This window comes from Bos taurus, chromosome 4 (assembly GCF_002263795.3).
Source record: "Bos taurus isolate L1 Dominette 01449 registration number 42190680 breed Hereford chromosome 4, ARS-UCD2.0, whole genome shotgun sequence".
Classification (NCBI taxonomy): Eukaryota; Metazoa; Chordata; class Mammalia; order Artiodactyla; family Bovidae; genus Bos; species Bos taurus.
The window spans coordinates 102843366-102862043 of NC_037331.1; the positions used below are offsets into that span (position 1 = coordinate 102843366).

At 36.5% G+C, this 18678-nt stretch overlaps 1 protein-coding gene and 1 long non-coding RNA gene across 5 annotated transcripts in view; one reads left to right on the plus strand and one right to left on the minus strand.

Annotated features, from left to right (window-relative positions):
* UBN2 (ubinuclein 2) overlaps positions 1-18671 on the plus strand; it is a 79276-nt gene extending 60605 nt beyond the window's left edge. For 3 of the 4 annotated variants that reach the window (XM_005205870.5, XM_024990845.2, XM_024990847.2), the window contains 3 exons: positions 5941-6172; positions 6612-6701; positions 8490-18671. In XM_005205870.5, coding sequence (XP_005205927.1) covers positions 5941-6172; positions 6612-6701; positions 8490-8539 — 372 coding nt within the window. In that variant the 3' untranslated portion in view covers positions 8540-18671. The remainder of the gene's footprint in view (positions 1-5940; positions 6173-6611; positions 6702-8489) is intronic. The other variant, NM_001193208.1, reaches the window with a different exon arrangement.
* The window catches only part of LOC132345134 (uncharacterized), a 64825-nt gene that overhangs the window by 29914 nt on the left and 16233 nt on the right, over positions 1-18678 (minus strand). The window contains exon 2 of the long non-coding RNA XR_009494270.1: positions 8591-8661. This is a non-coding gene — a long non-coding RNA (uncharacterized lncRNA). The remainder of the gene's footprint in view (positions 1-8590; positions 8662-18678) is intronic.

Genomic DNA, 18678 nt, shown 5'->3' on the forward strand with positions numbered 1-18678 from the left:
GATGCACTTACGTGATGAAAACGTTAAGGTGGTGTAATTTCTCTCCATTTAATGATCTTATTATAATGTGTCAGTTGTTTATAATTTATAACTTATGGATGTTGACATCACAGTGATGGATAATCTTGGGGACAAAACTTGTTGGGGTGTGTTTTTTTAATCACATGTTTGCTTTCAAAATTTTTGAAAAACACAATTTAAAACTGTATCTTATCAAAGTCCAGAACAAAATCATCACTTATGATTTTAACATACCTTCGCTTGTCTCTTCTCTTCCCTGTCCTTGTCCCTTTCTCCTGTCAACTTTCATAACTTTTAAAATCAAATTTATACATTCATATTATTTTTTTCCTTTAACTGCGTCTTTTTGAATAAAATTTTTATTTTTTATAAATTTTGCAGTTGTTCATGTATAATTATCTGTCAAATTAGTATCAGTAGTCTGTTTATACCATACTTTCCCCATTCATGAGTTTTTCATTTAAATTTCTCTCTCAGTTAACAGGAGTACCTAATTCAAGGAATCTTTTCAGAAAGGCTAATGTGAAAGTTGTTCTACTTCAGCACTTATATACCTGATGATTTCTGTCACACTTGAATAGATAGACTTCTTGGGTCACTAAGTGTCTCACTCCAGATTTTATAAATACTGCTCCACTGACCCTTACTATTTAAGGTTATAAAAAAGTTTGAGGCCATTCTGACATTTTGTTCCCTTATAAGTAACATATTTTCTCTGCCTAAATGCTAATCACATTTTATCTTTTTCTTTGAAAATCAAGTGTTCCCAGATAATGGCCAGGTTTATCTAGATAGTTTTCAGTAATTTTGTACTTAGAAAATAGTAACATCTTTCAGTCTCTGACCCACCCATTTTTTCAGCTCAAGAATATTTTATTCTATTATGGGCCTGCTTATCATTTCTGATCCATTTGCCTAGGTTTTTGAGAGCTCTATTGCTCATATATTTCATCTCTCTGCCTTTCATGTCATCTTTTCTGTTATCATTTTCATCTATCTACCACTTATTTGTATTCTGAGGCTTTCTCAGATTTGTTCTTCACTTTACTCATTTGGTTTCTTTAACTTTTTCCCCTCTCCCTTGAAACATAATCCATGTTCACAGTTGGTAAAATTCAGAAAAAAATTAAAAAAGAAAAGTCATGTATCATCTCACCAGTGTTGATGTTTTCCAGATACTTTTTTTAGACTCTTCAAGAAAGTAGATTTTATATAATAGTATGTTTCATAAGCTTTTCTAAAAATAGCATTTTATGATGTTATTTCTTAGCTTCTCAATTATTCTTTGAAAATACGACTTATTTATGAAACTCTGTTGTCTAAGAAAGTGCTCTGACTTTGTACTGCATCTTATTTATGTGGAATAGGAACATCTAATGAAGTAAGTTTCCCCATGGTATCTGAGAGATTTCCTGCTGTTCAGTACAAGCTAAGTGTTGGTATTCAATGTACACCTAAAACCCAGATCATCACTCTGCCTCTACTATAGGCTTAGGAATGAATGAATTCTAAAATTCTAATATAGAACAAAATTCCATTAACTGACACTTCATTAATTGAATCTAGGATTTATAGATATTTTAGCCATATGATTTTGCTTTTATCAGAAATAAGAAAATAGCCAAAAAAACCCCTAGGGATCGTATGTTAAAATTTAAGTTATAACTAAGGTCTAGGAGTTCGTCTGCATTCTTATTTTATTATCTTTGTTAAAATATTGACTGCTTTTGAAATCAATCTTTAATTTGATTTAATTTGATGAGAGGATTATAACCAAAATGACAGTTCCATGGCCCATATCCTCCTTCCTATTGTCAACTACTTTAACTGTTAGCTTTTTCTCTTGTGTTTTTTAAAAATAAGAATGAATGGAAGTCTCTTTTAGTGTTATCTTTCAGCTTCTCATTGTGATAAATAAGGCTTTTAACTGTCTTATACTTCTCCCATTCTCTTCAGAGACTAAAATGACAACTTTTGGTTAAATCTGTGACTTTGTAAAAGATTGTCTATGTTGAGCTAACTATTGTGAACTGTGGTTTCAGTCATAAATTTTGGGCTTGTTTCCTGGAGTTAAAATTTGCTTGTTTTTTTCTTTCACTTACTTTGTTTTCTTTAAAGTTAAATCTCCCTCTGTCTTTTATCATCTCCAGAATCTATCAGTTCTGTTCCCCACGCCCCCACCCCCACCCCCACCCCGACCCTGGAAAACTTCCTACAGTTGATCATTTATCCCAAAAGAACAATTTGGTTTATTGTTTACCGGTTAGTTTCTTATCAAGGAAGCTACATGGCAAAATTTGTGTTTCTAAAATGTAACTCCTTCCTTCTGATTTCTTCCTCTCCAAAATGGCTTTATGATTTGGAGACCTTAATGTTCCTGCCTCATATCTGATCCTTTTTGTCTTTCTTATTGGTTTGACTGAAGAAAAGATCAGTAATTGAATAAGGTTATTCCTAACTTTTGTTCTCTTTTTTAACAGAACATCTTATTGATGTCTTATCAGCTACCCTGTGGCCCCTAGATCCTGTCTTTCTAAAGCTAGCCAACACGAAAAACAGATTTCCTATCTATGTCTATAAAATATTCCACTTGCCTCTGAAAGATGTCTTTAGCTGTGTGCAGATGTGAAAATGACAGGTCCTGAGGTTAACCAAAGTTAAAGTCTTTATAGGTTCAGATTGATCTCTACCTGCTTTGTATTTAATAACTTTGCACTGAAGGCTTTCTTGTTCTTTCTTGCCCTTCAGCTTATTGATTTTCTGTGAATCCAGTCTTTGCCACTCTATAATTTCCAAAATAATTCACTAAGCAAATATTTACTAAGTGTTTAATATGTGCCAGGCACTCTTCTAGGTGCTGGGAAAATTGGGGTGAGTCAAGATCAATATATGCCCCCTCTCATGGGGCATATATTCTAGGACGAAGATAAGCAAAACACAGTATTTAAAAATACTTTGTGCTATAAAAATAAAAACAGAATAATATGATAAAGTGCGATTGCTGCTAACATGGATAAGGGAGATGGAGAAAGCCTCTTGGAAGAGGCAACGTTTGAGCTGATAATTGAATGACTAGGACCAAGCCTTTTGGAGAGAAGAGCAAACAGCCCAGGCAAGAAAGGGAAGGTAGATGTGAAGACACTGAGATAGGAAAGAGCCTGACAGGGCTGGACAGTTGGGAAAGATGGGGGGGTGACAGGTCAAAAAACAACTCCAGACCATGTGACTGAGGACCTTGGGGGCTACAATAAGGACTTGGGCTTTTACTTCGTGTTCAGTGGGAAGCCGTTGGAGGGGAGTGGTATGGTCTGATACACATTTCAAAAAACCACCCTGGGTGTTATAGAGAATGTGGGGGGCAGATGTACTCACCAAAATGAAACATGTCCTTAAAAAGAAGTCTAATGCCCACCACGAAGAGCAAGGTGTTCCTTTATATTTTCCCCTGGGAATGAAATGTGGAGGTCATGGAAAATATTTCTGATTATGGGGCATTATCCTGAACTGTTTGCCTGCTTCATGTTGATAGCTTCTCCTGTAATGTTTCTGAATAATACCAACAATGGGATACCCCGCTTTTAAAAGGTCTCCGTCTTCTGTGAGAGAAAATTATAACTGCGATGTAACATTTAGATAATCTGGTGTTTGATTTTAGTTTTGTAAACAAAAGTGGATATGGAAGGTTTTTATAAGTATAAAATGTCAGACAGTTAGGACCTGGTGCCATTTTTTTCTTTTGCTATTACACATAACTTAATTTTGGAAGTTGCCCTAATTTACATTTTCTGTCAGCTTTAATGCTTCAGTGAACCTGCTCCAGAAAAGCATAAGGGTTCTCCTTATTAGCAGTATTTAATGTTCCTCACCAGGAGGGCTCTGCTTGGGGAACATGGTTTTAGAGTGTGTTCCCCATATTATCCTGAGACAGTAGTAGAATGTTGATGAAAAAAGAAGAGAAAACCCTTGTTAACTCTTGATACTGATCCTTTTTTTTTTGCTTCAAACCACTGTTGTTTCTAAGTCAGTAATTTGTTCCCAAATCACCCATTTTTAATATCATGGTTGGCACAGTAGAGGGGAACAACCGGCAAGTAAGAAAAACAGTTAAGTCCAAGTGTAAATTTGTAAAGATTTGCACTTAAATGTGGGAGAAAGTTGTGATTAAAAAAAAAAAGGATATGTTGAATATGAGATCATCTTGTCTTTCATTTTGTGTTGCTTAAAAACTAAGGTTTCAAGCCTTGAGTGGTGGGAAAGAATTGAAACTACTGATCTTAGCAGTTAACATATATGGGAGGGAAATGATTGTAACAGATGATGAGTTCAATTCTGGGCATACCAATTTGGTGAGGTTAGATATCCAAGTGGAATTCTTCACTAAACCATTAGCTAAACAGGATTGCAACTGAGGTGAGAGGTCAGAACTATAGGTACAAATTTGACACATAAATAAAGGAGGTAAGGGAAGGCAATTGGAGAACTAGTGAAAAAACAATAGAAAGCTTTTTAAGAATGTTCTTCATTTTTTCGTTCAGCAGTGGTGTGGACCATTGAGTGTATAAATATGTGAGATGATGTGGCATTTTTGCATGGGAAAATCACCTACATTTTCCCTATAGATTAACTGAGAAATAAAATGACCAGCCCTTTATTAATAATATTTACTGGTAGAAATCATTAGTATACAAAATAAAAGTAACAATTGCTAATGCTTATTATTGATTAACAAATATTCAGAGAATTCAGTTTTCTTGACCAAACTTAGAACTGTGAAAATTTTTTACCACAGAAATTTGGAGTTGATAAAATAAGGCTATAAAAAAAAGCTCACAATTGCAGATGTAGTAGGTAATATCTGATACTGAGAAATTTTGGTTATAATCTTTATTAAGTACACAAAAAAAGTCGGAATGGAAAAAAATGTTTACTTGCTGTATAGGAAATTGTTCAAAGAACTAAATTAGCTTTATAAAGTATATTTCAGTAATTTCTCAATGAAAGCTTATCAGTGCTGGCATGTTTTGAAGTGTTTTTCTTCATAATGATGGCATCAAAGCCCAAGTTGGGGTGTGTCAAAACACTCTGTAATTTACCTTTTGCCTTAGGAGTCTGAGTTCAGAAATGTAGTGGAATTGAAAATCAGCTTTCAGGGGTTAAGAAGAGATGAGATAGTGTGGAAAATGAAGGTTGCCATTCAATAAGTTTGATAATAAAAGAAAGATACATAAGTCAGGTTGTTGCTAGGGGTTAGGGAAGAGTAGTGGTTGGTTGTAAGACAGTTGGTTTTAAGATATGTCAGCAGTCTCTGTATATGCAAAAGCAGAGGAAATGCAGAGAAGGTGCAGTGCTTGGTTGACATCTGTGACAGAAAGTTCTGCAGGGGTGGTATTCATGGCATAGGTCAGGTGGTTAGCTTTTGAGGAAGAGGCAGATAAAGCTTTTGAAGAGGAAAACACGGATGGCCATTAACGATGAACGTACAGGGTACTGAGTTGAGGGATCTGAGAGAGTAATAGTCTAGAACAGAAGCTGCAGAGATTGTGCCCAGAAAGACAGTTAAATTACAGATCAGAGACCGAATTGAAATTATATGGAATTAATTCCCTGTGTCAGATGTAGAGATAAGAGCAAAAGTGGAAATCCAAGTTTAGAAATTAAGAGAGGAATGGGTGTTAATACAGACATTGCAATAACAGTTAAGGAAGCTTAACTGGTGCTGAAACGTAGAAGTATTTCCAAAGCCAGTATTGGTCACTCTTTGAAATGTAATTTACACTTCAGCCTTCATTTCTGTCTCCCAGAGTTTGTGTTAGAGTAGACGTAAGACACAGTCTCACATTCATGAGGATATTAAGTAAAATAAATCAATTCAGGTTAAAGACTTGATTTCTTATGTATTTTGACCCCTGGTTTCTGCAGTCCACAGCAGGAGCATCATTATTGGCTAATGCCTCACCTCTGACTCTCATGACATCACCTTTGTCTGTAACAAATCAAAATGTGACTCCTTTTGGGATGCTGGGTGGCCTTGTTCCAGTGACCATGCCCTTCCAGTTTCCCTTGGAGCTGCTTGGCTTTGGAACGGACACAGCTGGAGTGACAACCACCTCGGGATCTACCTCAGCCGCTTTCCACCATAGCCTAACTCAGAGTAAGTAGGGCTCTTTTTCTTACATGGCTGCCTAGTCTTGAGAGAACAGGAAACCTTACAAATTTATACTAATTGAGAGCAGTCTAGTTGGAGTTAGTGGAGATTATAGAATTTCTTTTTAAAAGAAATCCAGTTTATTTCTTGTGTATATATAAAATAAGTGGAATTACTGGACTCTGAAATTTTTTTATAGTTTCTAAAGTGAACTGGCTATTCCACATTTCTATCTTAATGAAATTTATAGTAAGAGAAAGTCAGATTTCCTGGGTTATTTGCATGCACATTTATATTTATACACATAATGTATGTGCTCTAGTTTAAAAAAACCTTTGAAGTCGAGGCCTGTGCTTGCATTGGATAAATTATTTTTATTTTTGTATCTAAGAGTGCTCAGGTCTTAGTTTGAAGAAGATCACTGACAAGTGTGTTCTTCCCCCAGATTTACTAAAGGGTTTACAGCCAGGAGCTCAGCACGCAGCAGCGCTTTCCCACGCACCTCTGCCTACACATGTACAGCAAACATTTAATGGTAAGAGAGCCCCCCGTTTCTTCCTCTATCTAATATTTATACAGATTTACCAATATATTAAATCTTTCCTGAAAACAATGTGAGAGAATGACAAAGATTGGAAAAAGTAATTTTCATATGAGCAAATCCTCATCGGCAACAAACGCCTTTTCAGAGAAAGGAAACAGGTAAAGGAGATCTTTTGTTACATGTGCAGAGAGCCTTTTTGAAGGTGTTTGTTATATGGGAATGAGGACAAAGAATAGGATTCATAAGACAGTATACAAAAATCATGTCCAGTAGTTAATCACACTTGACCTTTATAGAAATTTTCCAAAGTGCCAGATAGTCTTGTGACACACATATTAGTTAATTTAATCCTTAAAATAAACCTGTGAATGAGATCACAGTTCCCATTTTACAGATCAGGAAATGCAATCAGAGGTAAGCAACTTGCCCAAGTTGATGGGATAATAAGTGTTTAATCTGAGATACAAATCCAGGAAGTCTGACTCCATGGCCTGTATCCTTAACTATCACTCTTCTCTGCGTCTTAGCCCTGATTAAACCAATGTGATTTCAGACTCTCTGTGTTATATACTTGCAGCCCATCTAGATTCTCTGAGATCTGGAGTTGAACAGTGGACACTGCACCCAACGCTGGCCTCCAGATTCTCGCTCTCATCAGCAGCTGACCCCAGGAAAATGCTGAAACTATTTTGAGGGCCATTTTCAGCATCTTTGAGCAGCTCAGCTGCTCTCTTAACTTTGAAAGCTGACTAGGGCCTCACTGTTCTTTTTGGCCACTGCATTTAAAATGGTTGTTGAGCAAGTTTACAGCTGACCACAAAGTGGAAATGGGAGCTTCAGAGCAATCATGAGGCAGTAGGTTGTAGTAAATGCTCTAAGACACCCGAGTGTTGAGCTGCCCCAGACTAACTCCTTGAGAGAATGAACACAGGACCATAGTTGTGCCAGCGTGGGAACAAAGTGTGAGTCACTCGGTCGTGTCCGACTCTTTGTGACCCCATGGACTATAGCCTGCCAGACTCCTCTGTTCATGGGATTCTCCAGGCAAGAATACTCAGGCCTGGTGGAGCTTAATTTTCCTTGATAAGGCAACAAATGATAAGAGATTTTCTACATTTTTTGGGGGCCCTCGAGGTCACCCAGTCCTACTCTTGTCCAGTTTAAGTAGAGTGATTAGCATTTTCCCAATATAAGTTACATAGCCATATGTAAAACTAGAAAAATCATTCTTCCCATAGCAGACTTTCCTACCTTTTACAATGTTTGCCAGGTTAGGACTAAAAGATGCAGCTGGAGTTTTCACTCCCAGTGTGGTCCAATCATTTACATAAATAATTGAGAGTTATTAATTACTATGTCATGGCAAGAAATTTTCACCTGCATGAAAATGAAATCGACCTTGAAGTTGACCTTGTTTTCTAAGGGAATCAAAAAATGTGATAAGTTCCTTGAAGGAGGGGGACTGATTGTGTTTTTGCGTTTCTTTATAATCCTCGCAGCATTTGACACAGTTGACTATAAGGTAGATAACAAATACTTGTTGAAATAGTATTTGTAGGACACTGGAAACCAGTTAAACCATAGTCATTTTGAGATAAGAGAATCATTCTTCTTTATATGTCAACTTCTCTGTGTTGTAACATGTAAGGTACTAAAGGTTATCTTTCTAGCAATGTCATCATCCACGTGAAAATTAGAAGTTAATTGTATGTTTTGCTTCATATGCTTTTATTTTTTATGACATGCCGACCCATACTGATTAAACACCTCTTTTCTCAGATGGAGGCCAAAGTAAAGGGGACACTAAATTACCACGGAAATCTCAGTGACTTCCCAGCAAGCGAAGGAGATGACACACTTGGCTGGCTGTTGGAACCTACCTGATGGGAAAGTACTCGTGTGGTCATAGGGCTGCTGTTCTGTCGATGTTTACATTCTCTCGTCCCAAGCACTGTGGTGAGGAGGAAAAAGAAAAGAAAACATTACTTGAGTAAAGCCAGGTGCAGGAGGAAGAAATACTTTTGTGCAAAGTTAAGTGTGACCTTTAGTCTCTTCTAAAGAAAGACAAAGTTACCATATTAACTGACTTGAAAGAGACTCAGTTGTCAAACCCACAGAAATACAAATTTGATTTTTCCCTGGGCAGGAAGAAGGAAATTGAGGATTTGGGTAAACTCCATCCATCCTGGGGGTTGGATCTGAACACTTGTAGACATAGTTGCATAATAAAAGGCAGTATACCCCAAATTAGGCCAGTTTGTCAGGAGTAATGGTCATGTCTGAGTGGACTATGCAGCTAATTTGCCACAAAAAATATTTAATGGCCCTATGTCTGATGCAGACAATAGCTGAGTATAAATCATGTACCCTCAAAAATCCTGAACAAACTTGAATCTTCTCCAGTGTGTAGCAACTCCTGTGTAAATCAGTGGACTAAAGATGTTTCAGGAAAGTTATTTTAGCACAGTGATATATATTACATTTTTTTTAAGTCAAAAAATTGAGCCTGTTGCTCATAACAGATGAAACTTAGATGTCCCCTTTTTGTAAAAGGGTCAATTACATCTTCCATTCAGAAGCAGGTACTTAACTCTCTTCTTCAGGTGATTTGTGCATCTGGTGTTGACTGGTTAATTCTTATTTCCATTCTTGATGTTAAAATGTGACTTGTGTTCACATTTTCCTCTTGAGAAATGGGGATCTTTGTTGTAGGACTGCAGCTTTGGTCCACTTAGCCTTTGCAGGCCTGCCAGTATGAACTGTCAATTTCCCCCAACATCACTTTAGTTCACAACCTCTCCTTCTGTTCTTTTAGCTAGTGGTATTTCAGGTGATTATTAACTATTGATATAAACAGGTATAAGTGTGTATTGCAGTGCTTCTTCATTGGTCATTCAAATGGCATATATGTATTTGGGGGGAATTTTGAAGATGGTATTTTAAAGGGAGGAATTAAATTAGGATCATTGTGTACAGGGGATTATTTTTATAACAATCATAGTGTATTTTTACTCCCTATATCCATTGTAGTGAAACTGATTTGGAGCATTTGAGATTTTAAAGTTTTACTAATACTTAGAGTATTGATATATGAGTAAATCTGCAGATAATAAAACTCCGTTACTAGAGCTTCCTCATGCAAATTGCATGTTCAACAAAGGATGTTAAGGGAGAGATTTATAGTGTTTAGATACATTTTGTTGACTTTTTTCACCTCATCATTGTTCTAGTCTTTTTCTTCCTGTTTAGGCTTCCGAATGTTTTCAAACTGTTCACAAGAATGGTGTAAGCTTGGTCCATTAATAATGCCAGACACCTAAAAAAACTGCACCAGATTGGTAGTAGCAAGATTTCTTACATATGTTTTCATTACAAGTCCCCCAGTACCATTAATATTTATCCAGATAAGGGTATTAATCGGGCCCTTTTTTACTTTCATAGCAAAAGTTGCAAATAGGCTTTAGGACTGAATAAATTAACACAATGCTTTAGATCTGTAAGCCCATATTTTGACTTCAGAGTCATATTGGCTTACTTTACAGTGGAAAAAAAAGTTAATAACTGAAAACTTTAGTTCCAAGAACTTGTTACAATAAGGGGAAAGGGTTATTTCAAAGGAATCATTGATATAATTACTTGCCTCTAAGAATTTAGTTAATCAGTAAAGCAAATAAGAATGTCCTGTCAACCCTAGTAGATACTTTGGAAGGATACTGGGATGTTGCAGATAGGTTTGACTTGAATGGAGAATGTTTGATTAAAGTTTGTTCGGTTTTTTTAACTAGGGAAGCTTATCCAGTTCTTGAGTTCTTCCAATGTAGCATACCTCTTGCTTTTATCTAATTTAGAGGGGGAAAAAAGTCTGCTAATCTTTAGGAATTTTCCTTTGAGAAGCCACCTTCATTTTACTTCCCTGAACAAGGAGAGAACACAATGCAGATTCATCTCTCTTCTGGTGGAGAGTGGTGCGTGTATTCATCTGTGTGTGTATTTTTGTACACATATATTTATTGATAGATGAGTTCAGTGGTAGTTTAAGTTGAGGAATGACAACTTTAATTTGTTAAACCCATCAACTCAGTCACACCATATGAAGACCCCCCATGATTCTGTCTTCATTCGAGAAGAGTGGGATTATCAGTTCCTCCCCCATATCGAAACACCTGAGGGCTCTGGGCTCTGAGGCCTCCTCTGTGGAGATTTTATTCTGTTCTCTTCAATCCTGATTCTGTGAGAACTGCCTCACCCCCATCACATTTTCATTACCTTCATCCATTTCAATCAGACTGCCCGTTTATGTTGTACAAATCAAATAAACATCCTTATATTTCTTAAAAAGTATGATCAGAGAGTTACTGCATGTAAATACCTGTTTCTTTCCTAGATCATAACATTGAAAATGGTGTCTATACTGTACGGTCACCTATTTTTACAGCTTTTCTTACTAAAAACATACATACAAATCAGTTATTTTTTAGCACAGAGGCTTGCAACTCATATTCTATTTTTGCACTTGAAAATCAAATTATGTTATTTTTTAAAGTGGGGAGTAATTGGAAAGGCTATAGAGCAATGTGTCTTTTCTGAAGAGCATTAGCAGCATCCCAGTGTAAAAGTAATCAGCACAGTTACATCCCATGCCATGGGATTCTTGATTCAGGAAAAGGAAGCTATTTTCAACGGTCTTGTATTTTAAATTGCCTTCGCTGACGTATAAGCTGTTACTGTACATACAAGTTAATCCTCAGTATTCACAAGCAATAATGAATGATCAGCAGAGCTGTCTCCAGAGATAGCAGTGCTGAGCCTCGGCTGGAGACTGAGAGCAAAGTGTCAAGCTCATTCAGAGCCTCCACAATCGATGTAAGCAATAATTTCATTACCAGTTGGTTATAATTCTTTCTCATCTGCTTCTGAGATCAGAGGGTAAAAGAAATCATGATTTTAAAACCAACTGAAAAGATTAAGTATTGGGGGAAGAAGTGAAGTTCATCTGAGGTCCGCAAATCTTGATTTTGAGGGACTCAGAGCATTGTGTCAGCACATTCCTTCATGCCTGCCACCCCTTTGATGGATGTTGTTAGCCCAAATTTCTTTCTTTCTTTTTTTTTTTAACATCATAGAAGCTGAATAGGGTTTATCATATCACCCAGCTAGACGGAAGAACCGGGCACACACCTGTTTGAATGCTGTGGGTTTGACACCTGTATGAAAACAACTTCTACGAAAAGATATTTAACCCAGGATTTCCCCCCGACCCCCAAAGCAGATTTAAATTGTTTACTACCCAGGTTTGGAAAGGGCAGACACCTCTAATCTTTCTCCTGTCGTTGCCCTCTACCACACCCCCTTTCCACCTCTACTTGGTTCAAGACATTTTCTGAAATGGAATTCTACTGTTATTCAAACTACCATTGATTACGTGAATACTGTGTCCCTTGGGATCATCTCTTAGCACTCCAATTAATCTATCAGATTTGCTGCTACATTTGTAAAATGAACTTTGCCTGTAATGTTCAACTTCAATTTACAGTTCTTTATTTCTGGGAGGCTTTGTCATATAATTTGACCCATGTGTAGAACTAGGATACTTTAAGGGTGTACCATAAAAGCACACTGGTCCTTGTATTCTTTTCATCATTGAGGTTTTGGATTTTTGTTTGCTCTTTTTGTTGGTCGATGTTCATTTTGTCCTGTTTTAAATTAGAAGAGTGAGAGAAATCTGCAGTCGGGCCAAACTTGAGACCTTGCCCCCGTGCTGCAGCGCTGCAGTTTCTGCTGACTTTACGTTCTCAGAAGGGCACTTTTACTTGCTGTTGTGTATGTATGGTTGTTTTTGTTTGTTTGTTGTTTTGGTTTTTGCTTTTAGGGGGCTTTTGTTTTTCTAATAATGATGCAGAAGACAAATGCAGTAGTAGGTAAATGATTAGAAACATGTTAGACAGTTTTATTTTATAAAATTTAAGAGGAAAGGTTTAACTCTGTAAATCATTTCTTAGCTCTGGTAAAATGGCTTATACTACTCCTCTAAAGCATATTCAATTCAGGCCTTTGTCTTTGTTAAGTGCCTTTTTTGCTTTCTTTTTTCCCCTCTTTGGAAACTATTCTCAGATACCCTAAAGTGAAGGCTAATAACGTCAGGGGATTCAGGAGGAAGAATCTCAGAGTTGCCAAGATCATGTCATGCTGTAATATTCTTCTTTTTCTTTATATGTATATGGATATATGTGTAAGATACACACATACATGCATACATATATATGTGTGTATATTTGTATACATATGTAATATATATATATATATATAACTGGTAGCTGCTGTACCATTGCATCCTTTCCAAGCACTCCCCTTTTAATGTTTGCAAAATTTTTGCCTTGTTTATTCCATTGCCTTTAGTTGATTTGAATGGGTAGATTGGGAAATTGTCTTCTCACAAGATACTGTGTTCGCCCTTTGAATATCTGTTTGTAGAAGTTAATAGGAACAACAACTACATATAAAACAAGTCAGTTACTATAACTAAAATAAATTTAGTGGGCTCATTGGCTGCTCCTGGATGTAATCCACTGGTCTGTGCCCTTCAGACTTGGCATGTGTAATACTAGAGAAAGCATTGGAATAACAAGAGTCTTTCCAGGTCAGGTTGATAAGGTACATGATGTCAGGCAAGACTAAAGACACGGGAGAGCTAGAGTTAGAACCATGGTATTGTTTCTGAGTTTCGAAGCAAGTTAGCAACTTTGTCCATATTAAAAATGTACCATATACTCTTCTGGAAAATGGGTTTTGAAGAATTCATATAGCTGCATATCTGTTAAAAGGGTAATAAACTTAGAAGCAGAAGGACTTCAGATATGGAGAGAAACACTCATATAACCCATGGCATTCTTGAGAGAGCTTCAGTTTTCTCATTTGCCAAATAATTACATTTGGCTTAATATGATTTAATGGTTATTTATGTTTCTCCCTTGAGCAAAATAACATAATATCAGTAATTAGTGTTCATCTGTTTCTTGTTGAAAACAGATGTGACATGTGAAGGGAGACTAAGTTGAACCAATCCTCAAAACCCAGTATAAATATATCTAATAAATGCCCCCTTTTAAATACATTTTAACTGAGGAGACTGGTGGCCAAAAAGGAGAAAGCAGAGGCTCCTGGCAGTGTTACTTGATAGCAAGACTGTTATCAGGTGGCCTCAGTTCAGTCATGTTACTCTTGAATTATTGTGTTTAGGGGGAATATCGTTTAACCTTTGTGCCTCAGATTACCCATTAGAAAATTGGGTATAATAATATTCACCTACCTCCCAGGGATATCAGAGACTTTTTCAAAAATATTTTGAGTTTTTCTAAAATGTCCTATATAATTTAAAAAAGTATTATCATCTTCCTGCAGAGGCTAAAAAAATGTTTCCCTATGATGGGTATAAAAAGCACCATATGATTTTTAGGTTTAAAAAAAAAATCACTGGAATTCTAATTTAGATACATATGTGTTATTTAAACATATTATATTTGTGGTTGGATAAAATGCTTAGTTTCAGGTTAATAAGAGGGGAGGGGGTAAATAACACTAAGTTTCCTAATTATAAGTAGTTTTTTTGTTTTTTTTAAGCTGTTTATGGTATTATTACATGTGTGATTTTTGCCAAGATTGTGGAGCTGAAGCTAGCTAAAGTGTGAATGATTGGTTACTAGAGTTGATTAATGATCCCAAATGTTTTATCTGCCTCACTTTGCCATGTTCTCAGCCTAATTTCCTTATATTACTTGTTCAGTGATGAATATAGCTAAGGTTTTAACTTTCTAAGAATGAATGGGGGCTCCTTGTAGAGATTGTGTGCTATTCCTGTAACCATAGGTTTATCCAGCTTTGCACTGAAGGGGCAAGCACTACACAGTCTGCTAGGTGTACTTCAGCCAGTCTACCTTTGTAATTTATGCTTCTTTAACGTGAAAGAGTTGGAGCCATCAACTGCTCAGGTTGTAGAAAAATGGGAGAGAGGAGGCAGGTTTCTCTCTTCCTAGCTGGGGCAGCCATGGGAAGGGTCGGGGTACAAAGAAATATATTTTGCCCGGCTCCAGGGACGAGAGGAAGGTCATCTTATCCTACCCTCCCTCCATCGGGTATATGAAGCAGTAATACATAGAATTTTCCTTTTATCATTTAAAACAATAACAACAGGAAACATTGGATGCTGCTTCTCTGTTAGAGCTAGATGCTGAGCACCATTTGTGAGGAGATGTGTGTAGATTTTGTAGCACATATTCAGGGTCAGGAAAGAGAATGTCAGGTGATTAGGAACAAATGATCCAGTGTTGAGTGAGTCGGGAGAAGGCCCCAGGCCCAAGAAGACAAAGCCTCTGAGTTAATTCCCAGAACTGGCTGAGGCCCTCTCTAGTGATAGGATGTTTTTCCTTAAAAGTCACTTTTTGGTTTTTTGTTGTGTTTTCCAGATAAAGCCTTAGTTAGTAGCCTCTAAATATCAACTATGCAGATAAATATACATGTTTTCCACATTCTTCCTCTTTTTTTCATTCTTTAAATAACAGATGTTAATTAAGACTTCTACCCAAAGAAATAAGGCATAAGGGTTTTGTTGAATGTGTGTTTGTTCCTCTCGGGAAAATTAATGGAAACATAAAAATAGAGATATTTTGTGTGTCCATCTGTCCTAAAATGTGAACTTTATATTCAAAAACTAAGTACAGATTCTGGTGCACACTGTAGTTAGAATCATGGAATGTCTTCGGGTTGTTAAGATAAAACCATCCCAGTGTTCAATTCTGAGAAAGTTTTAGATTCTCTGGCACAGTGTTCAGGTTTGTGGAGCTAATAAACAGATGGTCAGACTATCATTATAAAGTGGCATTAAATATTAATGTCAGATTCTCATTCTTTCTTCACTTTCTTTAGTTTTCATTCTTCTTTTCTCTAGTCTGAGCTCTCAACCATTTCATCAACCAGTGGCTACACTAGAATAAAAGTTGCTAAGAGTCTGGGGAGGAAAGGTTAAACTTTCACCTCCTTTTCTCATTCACATTGGTCATCTACGCTGGGTCCCCACTTAATTTGAAAGTAAAGACTACAGGCATGTTGTAGGAGACTGTTTACATCCCAGCACACTCAGACAGGGACTGGTAGGATTTTAATCAGGCTGCCTTTGAAAAACTTGATATTTTTCTCAGATATTCCCAAAGTACCATTTGCTTGAAAGTAGCTATTTGCGATCTTTATTTAATTTCCTCATACTGTAATATGTAATACGTATGCTTTTCAGACTTTCTTTCATATGTCCATTTTAGAGCAGGTTAGTACTTAAATTTTGGACACTTTTCCGAACTGTTACCCAAACAGGTCAAGAATACTTAATAAATAAATAAATAAATCTCAGTAGTATAATTAAGGGGGTCTATATGTCCAGGACTTAGAATCATCACTGGTGACCTGAATTTTCTTTTCTCTTCTCCTTTGTGTTAAAAATAGATTTCTCTACTATATAATATAGAAGTAGCTACATTGCATGGCCTCTTCTCGATACTTTTCAAGGTTATTCAAAAGAGAACTCTTACTTGTTTTTATTATTTGTTGGGCTTCTATTTCACATAATAGTCTGCCTTGCTTCTTTTCATTAATTCCTCTGGAATAAACCTACTTTACAAAGTTCTGCGTCAGAAAGGCCATATGAATCCTTAGTACCAATTTTAGGTTCCTCAGAAAACTCTTGATATATTATTTGTTACTGTTTTGCCAATAATAATATAATCCTATTTTATCTTGTCTAGTTTTAAAATATTTTGTAACAAAGCACTAACAGAAACTTAATTGAAACACAAGCAAGGTGACTATTACCTTAGATAACGTGGGGGTACCGTTTTTTAATTTAACAGTTCCATCTACCCTCCAAGCACATTTAGGAGTTGGCAGTTACCAAGACTAGCCAAGTGGCATATTCTTCTATGTGACAGCCTGCTATATTACATTTCATGGCCTTCTGGCTGTAAACTTCCCTCCTTTTTCGCTTCTCTCATCTGTTTGCAGGAGTAGTGTGCCCTGTGCCAGCATATTGGGTTTTCTTTCTTGTACCTGTGAAATTACCAAGAATTACCCCCAATTTTGGCCAGAGGCATTAAAAGAGAAATTATTCTCAGTTGACAGAGTTATTACTGTTTTATATAGGTGGTCGGAAAGTTGACCAAGTTTGGCCAACTTTTAAAATCCTGGCTATGCTTACATAATTAATTACATAGACCTTCTGAGACTTGTAGATAAGCAAGGGGCCCTTGCACCAGTAGAGGTAGGTTTCCAACATACACACAATTTTTTTGGCCAGCCTCCAGAGAAGGGATTCAAGCTTTGTACTGCTCTATTGTTGGCTGTCTTTGAAAAATTATATTACAGAATGTATCAAAAATATCTAATTGTTCTTAAGAGTATGTAAATCTTAGAGCTTGCCCTTCCTTATCTGTTGCTTGCTAAACACTGGCAAGCTGAAAAGGAAAGGAAAGGAAATCTCTGGCTGGTGAAAATTTTGTGCCCCAAACAATAAGTTAATCAAAGTCTCCCAAGGTAACCAAATGATGAGTGTTTTCTCATTTATTACAAGCAAGAAAATTTATTTGCAGTTGTAAAAATTATCGTGGGACTGCAGACCGATTTGCTATAACTGATTGGAAATAAGGATTCTGATTTTTAGTCTGGGTAAGCACATATTTCCAACTCTTGCAGTATGAATTTTGATAAAGGAAAGACTTTTGTTTGGTAACAGAAGGAAAAACGGGACTTATTTATACAGTGAATGCTCACTGTATAGAGAAATGTCCCTCTGGTTACACAGCATCTTCTTTCTTGAGCCACCTCCCCACTTTATATAGATGCCAACAGGTTTTATAATGCATCTTGAAGGAAGGAGCCTAAATAATTGCTGCTCCTCTGGGTGAAAGGCCCTGACTACCATATTGCAGTTGTTTTTAGGGAGGTGTGTTTTTGCTAACTTGAAGGGATATGCTGTATTTTAAATTTAAATAAATGTGTGACTTAATATTTTGGGAATTTTTTTTTCCTCCTTTAAAACTGGACCTGAACACAGCTTTGAGTTGATATTTGTAATAATCTCAGGACCTGAAAGATTGTAGCATTTAGTGTGTCTTAAAAATTATGTACTGTACCAGCCATGGATTTTTGTAAATATACCTGTCTCCCTTTTTTGTATTATTTTAGTAAAAAAATAATAATAATAAATTTAAATAAAAGGGGGTGGTGATGAGATGTGAATGGGTGTGGGTATGTATGTGTGTATGTTTGTATAAGGCTCTTTTGAGATGAACTGGTGCTTGTTTAATTTCCGGCTCTAAGGAGAGCAGGAATATGGACAAAACTGCTGCTACCGAACCCTGCACTAAGCCTAGATGTTTCCATTGTGTTTCCTAGTGACTGATCAGGAAATGACTAAGTTAAATTCTTCTTCCCACTGCCATCTTGCCTTTGAATTCTCAGTTCTACACACTTTTTGGACTTTAATGGTAAAGTTTTCCAAACTTTGGGTGGTTTGCTGGTCTCTAGTTTTTAGAGAGCTCTTGTCACTATTTTCTAAAGACAGAGGAGGACAGGTAAAATTTTTTAACCCCCCAAAAAAATCACATTTCATAAAACCCTGATGACTTTTGGATATGTGAGAGGATTTAAACATTCCTAGATGTGGATCTGTGAATTTAGTAAATTGACCCCATTGATACATATACTCCTTCAGTGCAGGGATTTTTTTTTTTCTTTTTTTCGCAACAGCCTTGCTCATATTCCAAGTGTAGCTAAGCAAACCCCTGTTTTAAAGCAGGAGCCTTATTTGATTGTGTAGATGTTTCCTGTCTATCCTTTGCGACAGGGCCTTTTACATGAGTGTTTTTTCTTTTTGTATGTGTTACGTGTTGTTGTATTAAATAAAGAGGAATGTACATATTATTCTTGT